Genomic DNA, 13,738 nt, shown 5'->3' with positions numbered 1-13,738 from the left:
GTAAGTCCTCTTCTGAGCTGAGTCAATAGTAACACCAAGGTTCCTGATAGGAGGTTTGGCAAATGTAACAAGTGGACCCAAGTTTTCCATAACAGTAGGTACAATTTTTTTAGGAGCACAAACAAGGACTTCAGTCTTCTCATTTAGCTGAAGAAAGTTTTCAGCCATGCAACCTCTAATGGAGTGTATGCAAAATCTGTAGCTTGGAAACATCTTGGGGCTTAAAGGAGATATATAACTGAATATCATCTGCATAGCAGTGGTAAGAAATATCCTTAAAAGTGCTCAATAAGTGCTGAAGAGGAAGTAAATATAACATTTCCAGCTCATTCAACATTTTTAACTTAACATTCAGCAGTTATTTCATTTTAGCTCAAAAACATTCAGCTATCAGCATTCACACTGCAGTTTCTTCAGAAAATTCATTTTCTAGTATTATTAATCGTGTGCTTTTGCAAATAATAATAGCAAGAAGCGCCTACAACAGACTGCGCACGCGCAATACGGAGGTTAATTTGAGCCATTGCTTCTGCAAGTTAAGTTGAGAAAAATTATAATTTCTTAAATACAGAAGCGTGACACGAGACAGACCCACAATGTGTGGGATAAGAAGTGTAGACACGAGAAACTAAACGTGTTTTAATTTTTGTTTTGAAACGCTGAAAGTTTTTTTCGTGATTGTCACTGCACCTTTAAGATAAAACCACGTGACCTTGTTGCTATAGCGTCATATCCGGACGTACTCTGTCAGTGCAATGTTTCTATAGATGTTGTGTTATCAATGGAAACAAGGAAATCCACATTTAATTAGCTGGCACAGCAACGCCAGCTGAAGCATTAAATGTCCGGTTTGTCCACATAAGTAAAAAGAGTCATCGAGTTTCTTCTCGTCTGTCAAGAAACTGCAGTAACTACCGAGTACCGTAAGTTCAAATATTGCTACCAAATTGTAGAAAAATAGCTAAGTATGCTTGTAGCCTATTGTAGCGCCAATCTAGTTTGCATCTTTACTTTAAAGTGTAATCCTCTGGGTAAAACCTGCAGTGTTTACCAAGAGAGCAAAGATTATATTTTACAGATGACTCCTAAAAGGTGTTTCGCAATACAAAACTAGCACATGTGGATCCGTTCAGCTGCTGGACTGAGCTAGCAGCTGTGTGACATTATGATCACGATAGCCCTTGGAGCAAGAGGAGCCCTCCTCAGCTTGAGGTGCACTTTGCAGAGAGCAGGCTCCTTTGCAAGACTTGGACTCATTCAGAACACCAGATCCGCTTTTGTTAGAAGGGGGCAGATTTTAACCCGCATACCCAAGATTACACTGCTATGTTGGGGTGCAGTCAACGGTTCTTTAAGTGCAGTCAGATGCCAGGAAGTTCTTGTTCAACCCCAGGCTTCGGAAAAAAAGTCTTTGGCTAAAATCCAAGTGCACAGACTTATATTTTTTCTTCGCCTCAGCTTCCGGGCGTTGGTCCTGCTCTTCAAATTTGTCCCCCTTCTTCTCCTTTACCCCTTGGTTCTGGTGTTTACCCGCTGGATGCCTCATTGGCTCGATGCTTTGCTGTGGGTGACTGAGACCTCTGGTCCTACTTTCATCAAGCTGGGGCAGTGGGCTAGTACTAGACGAGACATCTTCTCTCAAGATTTCTGCAACCGTTTCTCCAGGCTCCACGTCAAGGTACGCCCTCACTCCTGGGCTCATACCAAGCAGTGCCTCCGGCGGGCTTTTGGGGAGGGCTGGAGAAGGGTTTTGGTGTTTCGGAGTAAAGAACCGGTGGGATCAGGATGCATTGCACAGGTATACCGAGGCTGGGCCAGGGTGGACCAAGTGGAGGACCCAGCTTTCCAATCAATAGTAGAGGAGATGGAAAAAGACGATTTGTTGGAAGCCTGGGAGATCCCTGGTTTAGGGGGCATGGCAAGATCTCTGAGGCAGCTCTGGAGGGGGAGTGGGGAGGAAGAGAGCAGTGAGGACAAAAGTCTTCTAGATGGTCAGCAGGAGGAGCGCCTGATACCTGTGGCAATCAAGGTCAGTCTTGCAAGATTGTTTCCTCTCCTACAGATTCACATCACAGTCATGGAGTGTAAATAAAGGAGAACATGCTGTATGATTTTTTTTTCCTTCTTTTTCTTGCACGTGATGTTGGGTGTGTATAAATTGTATCCGATTCGTTGTAGGTGGTCCATCCAGGAGTGAGGAGACAAGTGGAGATAGACCTGTTGCTCATGAAAGCAGGTAGTTGGCTTCTGCACTGCCTGCCTGGACTCAAATGGCTCAGTATTTGTGAGATAGTGGAGGAGTTTGAGAAGCTCATGACCAAACAGGTGATGTAAAAATATTCAGACTCCTACATTTAACCTGGCACAAGCGTTTTTTTGACTTTGCACATGACTTTTAAATAGAGCTTTAGGATTCTGTGTACTAAGACAGGTCACAGTTAGGTGCGATTTCCATGCGTTTTAGATTGATCTCCGTTTTGAAGCCAGAAACATAGAGCGTTTCCAGACGAATTTCCGTGATTTTGATTATGTAAAGTTCCCTACTCCTTTGCGACCATTTGTCACCAGAAGCATCTTAGTGGAAACCTTTGAAGTGAGTATAATGATCTGCAAGTAATTGAGGTCATTAACTGATGACAGCATAGTTCAGTTAATATTCAGCCTCCTTTTCAGGAGAGTGAACCCATTTCAAACTACTTGAGCTCCGAGGTACCCAAGGAAGTGAAGCAGAGGATAGCCAAGATGGGAGTAGACACGCTGCTGAAAATGGTAAGATCCACAACCCAAGGCAATTGGTGTAAACGATAAATGTTTTATATACTTAAGGATGTGTGCAGAATGCTATCATGTGACAATGTAAACTTCTTTATTCCAGGTTTTTTTGGATAACTTCGTCCATGGGGATCTTCATCCAGGCAACATACTTGTCCAGAGTCAGGGTCCTCTCGCTGGCTCGGGAGACGGTACTGGTATTTCAGGGGAGCACCATGGGAAAACCATGCTCACTGATTTGTTGGACACGGTGGTGGTCAGTGTCAGGCCACCGCCGTGTCCTATCCAGCTGGTCTTGTTGGATGCTGGCATTGTAGCCCAGCTCAGTGACCGTGACCTTGCCAACTTTAAGGCTGTCTTCACAGCTGTGGTGCTGCATCAGGTAGGAACCGATGCAGGAAAATTTTATAGCTTCTTTAAGATGTACTTTGTGCCATTTTATGTAAAGTGCCTACAGCACTTAAGACTAAGTGTTGTGGGGGTGTCTGAATGAAACTGTGAAGAACATCAATGTATAAACTGCCTAAATGTGAATGAGAACAGTCTTTAACTAATCTGCAATGACGATAAGTGTTTGAACAGTGACACAGCTTTGGTCATTTGTACACCACCACCCATGAAACAGTCACAGAATTTCTTGTGTGTCTTTTTTTTTTTTTTTGTCCCAGGGTGAGCGTGTGGCAGAGTTGATTCTGAATCATGCCCGAGCTAATGAGTGCAAGGATGCCGCGCTGTTTAAAAAGGAGATGGCTGAGCTGGTGGATCATGCCCTCAGCAGCAACACCCTCTCACTGGGAAAGGTATGAACCAACATTTGCATTGTGTGTGTTATGACCAGGATGATGATGGTGGTTAATGTAATACAGTAGAAGACATTATAATATTATAGAATACTTTTATTTTTAAATTTAGCACTCCTTTTGTGATTCCAGCAACTTGATACATGTCTATTTTGTATCTGTATTGTTTGCTTTTAGAATTTTTAATCGTTTTCCTCTTCACTACAGCTTTCTGAAAAATGAAAATGTGTAGATAAAATAAATTGGCCTCAACATAAATTCATGCAAAACTATTCTTATCTAAAAACCTTCTAGTGAAGCAATAAACTGTACGAGAGGCCTGATCATAAAAATCCAAAACCAAAGCTGTTGTGAATTTGGCCAATCCAAACTCAAATCAGTTATTGGTTTTCATTTTTGTGTGTGGAGTCAATGTCTTTGTCGTATTTGTATGTGGAAGTTATGTAAACTATGAGGAAAGTTTCTTGATGCATTCTCAATCATCCAGGAAAGTAAATCTCCAAAAGTTGATTCTGTTCATCTGGACGTAGCGTTTTGTGGGAGAAACGTTTCGTCACTCATCCAAGTGACTTCTTCAGTCTCAGCTGACTGCAGGTTTCCCCAATCTTATAAACAGTACATTTGCATAATGACTGAAACCAGCCCACTGAAGGAACAATGGGCTGGGAGGTCAGTTCCTTAATCCTCGTTGGGATCCTAATTCCTGTGGCAGGTTAGCCTTCTTAGACTGTGAGGTTTCCGTCAGTAATGGGGGACATCTAAAAGCTGACGTGTACCGTAAACCTACACATACGGATCAGTATTATTTAAGGTTTGACTCTCATCATCCACTGGAGCACAAACTGGGTGTCATTAGGACGCTACAACACAGAGCGAACACCATCCCCACTGACACAGCGGCCAGGGAGGCAGAAGAACAGCGGATCAAGAAGGCCCTGAGTAAATGTGGTTATCCCAGCTGGACTTTTGTCAAAGCTGGAAAGGCAACTAAAGAAAGCTCCAGTCGATCCAGGAGGGAAGGAAAACCGCTGCCCAAGCGAAAACCTTTTAAACCCCAAAACATGCTGCGCCAAAACTTGGTCCACCCTGAGGATCGGGTCCCCTGACACAGAGTAACATAGTGTACGCTGTTAAGTGCCAGGAGGATTGCCAGGATTTATACATCGGGGAAACCAAACAACCTCTGGCGAAGCGGATGGCACAACACAGAAGAGCTACCTCGTCAGGCCAGGGCTCTGCAGTCTATTTACACCTACAGGCCAGTGGACACTCTTTCAAGGATGAGGATGTACAGGACAGGGAGGAACGCTGGTTTGAGCGCGGAGTCAAGGAGGCCATTTACGTGAAAAGGGAAAGACCATCTCTGAATCGAGGAGGGGGCCTAAGGGTACATCTTTCGCCATCTTACAATGCTGTGATTGCAGCCATTCCCCAGCTCTGTGACTGGTACTCATGGCCATTGATCAGTGGGTTTTGGTCAGTGGTTGTTGATCAATGGTCATGAGAATTTGCATAATTAAGATTAAGGAACTGACCTCCCAGCCCATTGTTCCTTCAGTGAGCTGGTTTCAGTCATTATGCAAATGTACTGTTTATAAGATTGGGGAAACCTGCAGTCAGCTGAGACTGAAGAAGTCACTTGGATGATGACGAAACGTTTCTCCCACAAAACGCTACGTCCAGATGAACAGAATCAACTTTTGGAGATATGAGGAAAGTTAACACAAATGTTAACACTATGGACAGGCTTCACTACATAATCAGTGATTTTTAATAGTGGTTACATAGTTCTTTGCTGGGGTTTGTTTTCTTTGCTTGCAGGTCCAAGTAGCCGACTTACTTTCCAGAGTCTTTGGCCTACTCATCAAACACAAGGTATAACATCACCAGGTTTTTATACTTTGAAAAAAAAAAAAGATCTTAACAGAATCTTATTTATCTGTCAAATATGTATTTCGCTTGTCACCGTGTTTCCAGGTCAAGCTGGAGAGCAACTTTTCCTCAATAATTTTCGCTATCATGGTGCTGGAAGGCCTGGGAAGGTCTCTCGATCCCAACTTGGACATTCTGGATTTAGCCAAACCCCTGCTGTTGAAGAACTGTGCCTCGCTGCTGTGATGCACACACAAAGGAAGCAGCTGTATAATAAATGTACACACAAGCGTAGTATGCCTTTAGTGGATCTACAGTTCATGTGTACATCCTAATAATACCATGACGTTTGTCTTTAGGCTTACAATGCAAGATATTCCTGTGTGGCATACACGTCTCCTCCACATTTCCATAGTGGTGATACCAAAATATACCTCATTATATGGTCAAATTTGTGGGTATTCCCACTTTTATCACTCCTATTAGGAAATGTGTTATCTGTTTGACTAAAATATCCACTACACCCCTTGAAGTTTATTGCAGGCTGTTGGCTGAGTCGGAGGGGGGGAAGTGGCACCAGAGGGCATTTGTTGGGATTTACGATCTAAAACAAAATACTGCTAAAATCACATGTTGATATTTTAAAGCACATTTTAATGTTTAATGACTAATATTGATCTCAGGACATCTATTATCACTCCATCCTTTATTGAATCCTAAAAATGTAATTGAGTGGACCATGTTTGCTTCAGTGTGAATCACAATGTACTGTATCACATTCTTATACACTAGGTTGACAATGTGTTGACTAATTGTAACACACAAAACTGACCTGGGTATTGTAGCATACACTATATTGCAGAAAGTTTTGACTCATCTGCCTTCACGTGCATATTGAACTTTCATATTGTTTAATATGTGGGCTCACCCTTTGTCGCTATAACAGCTTAAAGTCTTCTTGGAAGGCTTTCCATAAGGTTTAGAAGTGTGTTTGTGGGAATTTTTGACCATTTCCAGAAGCACATTTGTGCAAGAAGCTCTCTATGCACTGTTCTTGAGCTAATTTCTGTAGCGACTGACTGTGCAGCAAGTTGGTGACCTCTGCACACTATGTACCTCAGCATCCCATGATCTTATTACACAATATAATACCACTAACAGCTTGCTGTGAAATACTTAGGAGTGGGGAAATTACTTTATAGACCTGTGACAGTGGAAGTGCTTGGAACACCTAATGATTTGGATGGGTGAGTGAATCCTTTTGGCAATATAGTGTATTTTTGAAATTATTAGATTGAATGTGAGTTATTCATGTCAATAAAAAGAGAACCTGTAGTGACTTTGTTTTCTATTCATTCGATGCCTTTAGTTTGCGATCATAAGTTCACCGGACATGTTTAGGTCGACTGCTGCCAAGTGCAACTTCAAAGCAGAAAATTCACTGCATCAAGGGCACAGGATCCATTAATTTACAATTTTATTAAATCTGTCAATGAAAAACAGACAAGACGCGATTCTGTCAATATCATCAGGAAGAACAGTCAGCATGGCTGAGAGTGAGTTCAGGAGGTTTTGGTGAAAAAGAAACCAAATAAAATAATAAAAAGAACCTCATCACAAAATCCTTTATTGCAAAACTGTTGAATTTTTTTCCCCATCACGGGCCTGGACAAAGCAGCACTATTCAAGTAGGGAGGGAGGGGAGAGGTGCAAAGTGTAAAAAAACAAAACAAAACCTCTTAATAATAATAATCATCATCATTAATAATTGCAATGAAAGAAGAAATAAAAACATCTCTAACAGACAAACACAATCACCTCAGTATAAGACGAGATTCTGTTCACGGTCACGACAACCAGAGAAAAGTTTTATTTTTTTTCCATTTTTTTAAATGAATTAAATAGTTTTTAAAAATATCTCACCATTTACTTATACTCATCTTTTGTTTTCATTTATTGCGAAAAAATAGGCAACTGGACTAATTGTGATGATGCGAGTTTGTGGTTGTCTGTGTGTTTGACAGAGCATTACGGATTAAGTAGAGAGATACAGTGGAACGTCTTGGAGTGTTGGCACTGAGAGCAGCAGCAGTGTGGCAATGCAGTACTCTCGTCCAGCCACCAGGTGGCGCAGTTCAGTCTGAACATTCCTGTAGGGTTGAGCTGTGGCAGCCCACCCAAAAACAAAAAAACACTATATCAGAGGAAGTCAAGTTCTGCCAACAACCACCTCTGTATTTTCTTTCTTCTTCTGTTTTTTTGGAATGATGCTTGCGTGTTGAAATGTTGTCCACGGTCGCTTATCTGTGTTGCCAAATCTCAGTTCTATATACAAAGGTTTCAAATCCCTGAAGGACATCTACAAAGACAAGTGCAACCTCCGTGTGACCATCCCATTTCTGGAGAAGCTCAGGGAAGAAAGGGTTTCTTTATAAGGGCAAAAAAGGGGAGAATAGTACCAATAAGTTCTGGTAAACGTGCCACAGTAGGAATTAACAGAAGTGTTCTCGGGAATAAAAGTCAAGGAATGATGGATCAAGATTTAGGAATGTCAAAAGCTGGTGGAGAAGGGGACTGTAAAGTAGCCACCTTCATTTTGGGGGCGGAGGGATGGGGGCACCAAATATCCTAACCTAATGTAAATCTTTCTAACAGAATGTCCAAGAGGTGTGATGAAACAGGAAACAAAGCATCCATCATTTGTTTCTCATAATCCTTCATGCTGCTCCTTCAGTCTTCTCCATGCATTGTTAAAAAGAGTCTCTAAAGACCAAGCAGTTCTCCTCTATGTTGAACTGATTGTATTTTTGCACAGCCCACACTGTTTCTGTCCTCCTTTTCAGTGTGCTGCCCCCTGGAGGACTGGCTGCCCTCCAGCTTTCTGCAGCAGTCCCCGGGCAGGATCATGACGCTCATTTAGGAAGGGGAGAGAGGCAATGTGGGGAAACAAACAGGTCACATGGGTGTTTTGGGATTCCTGGAAGAAATTAGGGTGTAAACTCGGAGTTTGATATGGGAACTTCTTCCATGGTTAGGAAAGGAAGTTAGATTGGGGAAAAAAGACGAGGGTCTGTGTAGGCAGATCTTAAGCGCAGGCACGTACGCTCATTTTCACACATGCTCAATAACACACACACACACACACACACACACACACACACACACACACACACACACACACACACACACACACACATACTCTCATCTGAGTTTGAGGCCCTGGCTGTGTAAAGGTCATGGCAGATGGAGCTGTGGGCCATCAGCAATACATCAAGGCTACTTGTTGACTTTTCTTTCAAAATACTGAGAAGATCAGCAGCTGTCCATCGCCCGAGACAGATTTTTAAAAAAATTATAATTAGGAAGAGACAGACAGATGTAAGAGACTGACCGGCATCCTGACGGCAGAAAAAGAGAAGAAAGCACATTTCTTTCAGGCAGAGCCCAACTTCTCCCTTTTCCAAAGTGGGCAGCATTCATCCTCCAACAGTCTGATTGTTTTTGTCATTTTATCTCCACAAGTTCGTCTTTACATTCCTTTTGGGAAAAGAAATGTGGGAGGTTAAGCATTTTCAGGTAAGCATGAAATGGATATGTGAGATAATGCATTAAGGAGGTCCTTCTCATCTGTTGCCAGCTTCTTTCCACATCGGGGTTCCAAAGGCTGCCACCAGGGTGGGGGTGGTGTTTGGGCTAACTGTTGGGTGGGCAGCGGGGAAGAGGAGAAGGGCGTTGCTCAGTGTTTGTGGCTAGGAGTTGAGCCACGGGTGATTGAGGCATTCGCCGGCCGAGGCCCTCTTCTCAGGCACCATCTCCAGCATGGGCAGAAGGAAGTGAGTGAACTGACCGGCGTCTTCGTGCGACCAGCCGTACTTCTCCACCAGCACGTCAAACAGGGACCACGGCTTCAGCTTGGTGATGTGCCGCAGTTCACCTGCAGAAGGCCACACACAGCAGAGTCACTGGCATGGTAGGATGAACTGGAACGTTTGAAAAATGTTGGTCCCAACAAATTTTAAAAAAAGGATTTCTTGAGTAAAGGAAAAAGACTGGTGGTATATAATGTTGACTTGCTTTCCACAAATATCAGAAAAAACATGAAAATAAGCAAGATCTGGAATCTGTAGCCAAATCCTGCTTATTTTCACCATCGTTTTGTTTCGGTACTTGGCAGAGCACAAACTGTGTGTTAATCTGCTAAAACTAAGAGATGTGACTGCGGCATAGTTGTTTTTGGCTTTTTTCTGGGATTTGCTGATCACGAGGAAAAATACAAAACACCACCAGCCGTATCCTTTAACTCTAGAAGCACCCAGACATGCAGATAGTACAGCTTTAGCTTTGGCCTCTGAGATTTCTGCCTTTTCTCCAGAACAGTGGAGTTAGAAAAAAACAATGGTGCCCACATCAGTGAAATCCTGATAATTCAGCAGCAACATCTCGTTACAAAAACAGTTTAATTTCTGTTCAGAATTATTTAAAGAAAATGCAGCAGAAAAAGTCGACAGCATTCCAAAGTCTTGCTCATAAGGAATAATCAGAGATTACTGTTGTTGTGAAATTGCTTTAAACAAATAAAACTGTTATACACCATGTGTGATTAAACTTGACACATTGGTAGGAAACATGGCAGTCGGAAATAACTTTATTAAGTTAAAGTGAAAAGCATGCTTTGTGGTTTTTATTTTAAACCTAACGCTATCTGTGTAGTTATTTGTGAGTGCTCACTAAGAAACTATTGCAATGCAATTTAAAAATAACATTTTTTTTGTGGATTACTTGTTTACACTCTACCTCTGCTCCAATCAGCTGGTTGTTTATGTGTAAGGCTAACAGGGAAGTTCCAGGAGTGCCCTCTGGTGAACAAATTATGCAATATTAGCACTCATAACATGTCTGAAGGGTGTTTCTTTCATCTCTTCTCTACTTTTTAAATATTCATGGATTTAACATTATAAATGTTGTTACCAAGATATGATCAAATAGCCAGTATTAGCCAATATATTGGTCCCTGTCGATATATTGTGATCTCCAAATATCCACTTGCTGTAGGGATTACTGAATAGCTGTGTACCCAACTAGAAGTGACTAGTTATACATAATTTTCTTTATGCCTTGAAAAGCATTCAATTTGATATTTAAAATGGTGCAGGAACCTGCTCACCATTTTTTCAATTACTAAAAAGAAGCTTCTCGTGCATTGTCATGATTCAAGCATCATTAACAGGAAACTGACAACACTTTAATCACTGCCATGTCATTAGACAACCAGTCCTTATTTAGTGTTAGTGTTATTGTAAAAACAGGCTTATCACCTCAGAACAAGACTTGATCAGTTTTCAGACTTTTACCAGAGCCCTGAACTTTTCCATACATCACCCAGCGGCTGATGCTGTCAGATCAGACATTGCATGGTCTTTAACCTGAGAGCTCCCTAGTACAAAGAGTGTGTGTGCAGTCTGATTGAAGCCATATGAGAAAAACGCAGGTAAATCTATGGTGCAATCATAGTGAGCGAGAAGGTGTCGCGGTGAAGTAACATCATTACCGTGCATGCTGCAGGTATCAATACAGCAAACGTTAATCTAACAGTTGAAGAGGTTGCTGCTGAATCTTTTTTAAAATGTAAAAATACTGCTGGAGGCAAATCTATATTTTTTTCTTTTCTGGGTATTTTGGTGTACCGGTCATATAATCAGATGCCACATTAGGCTGTGATTATGCAGGCTTCAGCCAAACAGTAGCTGATTTCACTAATTACTTTGCCTCTCTGTGTGTTTGAAGGTTTGCTAATCAGTGAGGTGCTGTACCAATGGAGTGAAAACCTGCAGAGTCTTGGCAGAAAAATACACAATAACAGAGGGTACAAGAGGGACAGAAATAGCTAAAGACCTGGTGAGGTAACAGAAACAGAAGAGAAAAGAAAAGGATGGTGTCTATTATTCAGGAGAGGAGGAAAACACAAGTCTGACAGGGAAGCAAGCAAGTGTGAGCGAATGATTAATGATTGGAGCGATCGAGACCGAAGGTCCGGTTCAAACCACGGCTGCCATGGTAACCTCTTTTTCCTCTGCAAGATGGGAGAATGGAAACTGTTAAGAATTCTCCAGCTTTGTGCAAACATTCATTAGGAAATGTGGCTTTTGTTAGCAGGATAAACCCTTACAGCTGTTATTCTTTCCTATGCAGAGTATAGTTTTTCCAGGTGTTTTTGCCTCCAATCAATATATCAGTGCACATGAAGTAAACAAGCTGCCAAGGCCGTCTGACTGCAACATGCAGTCGAAAGCGTCTCGGCAGACGCGAGAGAGTCGGTGCGAGGAAGTCAGACCCGATTAACAGAGCACCCGGAGATAAAAGAGAGAACACTGAGACATCAAGTGCAGGCTCAGACCTCAGATAGAGACAGGATCAAAGGAGAAATATTCAGGTCTCATGACACATTAAGAAGAATATATGAGCAGAAAGGAAAACGAGAATGAGTGAGAGATTGCAAGGGTTATCAGCTGTATCAATCACAGGTCCATGAACTTACCATGCTCACAGGTGAGTAGGGTCAGAGAGGTGCATGACATACTAGAGAGAAGCCTTATACACTGTCATTGCTACTAGTTTAACTGGCTTTACCTGGTCATAAACCTGTAAACTATTAATCCTAACTTTGATATATAGGAGGCACTGATTAAACACATTTAACTGTTTCTTTTGGAATTTACAAAGGATATAAAACTTATTTGTTGGTCGGGATATATAATAAAAATATGTCACTGTGTTGTCTGTGCCATGGGGGAAAAAACTGAATGAAAGGCAGATGTGAAATATCAAAGTGTGACATAGATTTTAAATCAGAGGTAATTATAGCAAGCTTACATTTATCAGTCTGGTTAATAATAACTTATAATTTACAGATATTTAGTTAATGTAAATATTCAACACCCGATCTCCTTGACAGTGATCACCTTCTGTATGAATTTTACTGACTAGCAGAGATCAGAAGTGATTCTTAACAGATATTTTTCCTATTAAATGCACATGTGGAGTTTTCTAGAAGTGCTTTTAAAATCCTTTTTATTTTGTTATTAAGTTATGGAAACTTAATAGAATCCGGCAGTGTTTAAAATATATTTATTGCACACATTTGTTTATTTTATCTGCTTTGAAAATCACTTCATTTTGATGTTTTATTGTTAATTCATTTTACTTTTGCTTGTTTCGAGGGTTCGAGTTTGCTCATTTCAGTTTTAAATGAATAGTTTTATTTATTTGGAGTATTTGCTGAGTCGGCATTTATGAAGTTCAGAACAGGCAGCACAACATTTAATGCCATACAGATGTGTCAGTCTTAATAAACAGACAAATCAATGCCTCCTGATGTTTGCTGGGTTGACAAATTTGACCACACTGACAGAGACTAAAGGTAAGGTCATTTCCTGTTTAACTCTGTTTTAGTTTAGTTATTTAAAAAAAAGATAATCATTTTAGTTTTCTTTTAGTTGTTACTTTTTTCACATCTGTTGGTTTAGCTAACTATAACAGCCCAGCTCCTGACACACTACCGCTGTCCCTTTGGCTCACACTACCCTTAACCAGTCATCAACCACTGAGTCGTTTACCTTTCTTGGTGAAAAACTCTCGGCTGTACTTCCCAGCAGCGACCACTTTGCGTGGGACCTTCCCAAGGAGCTCCATGATCAGAGCGATGTGGTCTGCCCACCACCACATACGTCACAGAGGGAACAAGCACGGTTCAGCATTACGGCATGCACACACATCAACACGCACATACACTGGCTGAATGGTACCGACACACACTGATGCCTTAGGGCACACCGCAGACGCGCTTAGAGACCGATTGGTAATGCAGTGAGAAGCTTGTTCTCGATGTTTTAATCATACTTTCAAATCTGATTTTAAAACGGTCTGCCAGTGCATAATTTCTGTCCCTCTCAGACATCCGTGTGTCCCAGTCCCACCAGCTCTCTGGCCAGCGCTACCTCTTCTGTTGAAGAACTCCCGGGAATATTTTCCGGAGAGTGCAAAGTGCCTCGGAATACAGCCCAGCAGCTCTATGATGTGGGCTATGTGGTCTATGGAGGAGAGAGGCAGGTCGGAGGAGGGAGAAGGGAGAGAGAAAAAGAAAAAGAAGAGGAAGGGGGCAGGAAATGTTGACAAAGAAATAGAAATAGAAAAAGAGTAAAGCCAAAGACGGTAGAATTAATCGAAAGAAGGATGAAACACAGTGTAAGAACATTGTAAATACAAAAAGGGGACAATTACAGGTACAAAACATTGAA

The 13,738-nt window shown here is 41.6% G+C and overlaps 2 protein-coding genes across 2 annotated transcripts in view; one reads left to right on the top strand and one right to left on the bottom strand.

Moving 5' to 3' along the window:
* Positions 1-815: 815 nt before the first annotated feature.
* Positions 816-6,328, top strand: adck2 (aarF domain containing kinase 2). Its single transcript, XM_005728187.1, has 9 exons — positions 816-923; positions 1,666-2,029; positions 2,179-2,325; positions 2,465-2,593; positions 2,674-2,769; positions 2,876-3,154; positions 3,441-3,572; positions 5,394-5,447; positions 5,550-6,328. Exons 2-9 carry the CDS (start codon positions 1,865-1,867, stop codon positions 5,688-5,690), a joined length of 1,143 nt encoding a protein of 380 aa, XP_005728244.1. The 5' UTR covers positions 816-923; positions 1,666-1,864; the 3' UTR covers positions 5,691-6,328.
* A 2,267-nt stretch (positions 6,329-8,595) lies between these two features.
* Positions 8,596-13,738, bottom strand: part of srpk2 (SRSF protein kinase 2) — a 64,741-nt gene continuing 59,598 nt past the window's right edge. Inside the window, exons 15-16 of the mRNA XM_013909584.1 lie at positions 13,058-13,150; positions 8,596-9,378 (exon numbers count right to left, since the gene is read on the bottom strand). Of these exons, the coding sequence (XP_013765038.1) occupies positions 9,194-9,378; positions 13,058-13,150 (278 nt within the window). The 3' untranslated portion in view covers positions 8,596-9,193. The remainder of the gene's footprint in view (positions 9,379-13,057; positions 13,151-13,738) is intronic.

This window comes from Pundamilia nyererei, unplaced genomic scaffold (assembly GCF_000239375.1).
Source record: "Pundamilia nyererei isolate P.nyererei 1_Seehausen unplaced genomic scaffold, PunNye1.0 scaffold00027, whole genome shotgun sequence".
Lineage (NCBI taxonomy): Eukaryota > Metazoa > Chordata > Actinopteri > Cichliformes > Cichlidae > Pundamilia > Pundamilia nyererei.
This window is presented reverse-complemented; position numbering and strand designations above follow the sequence as displayed.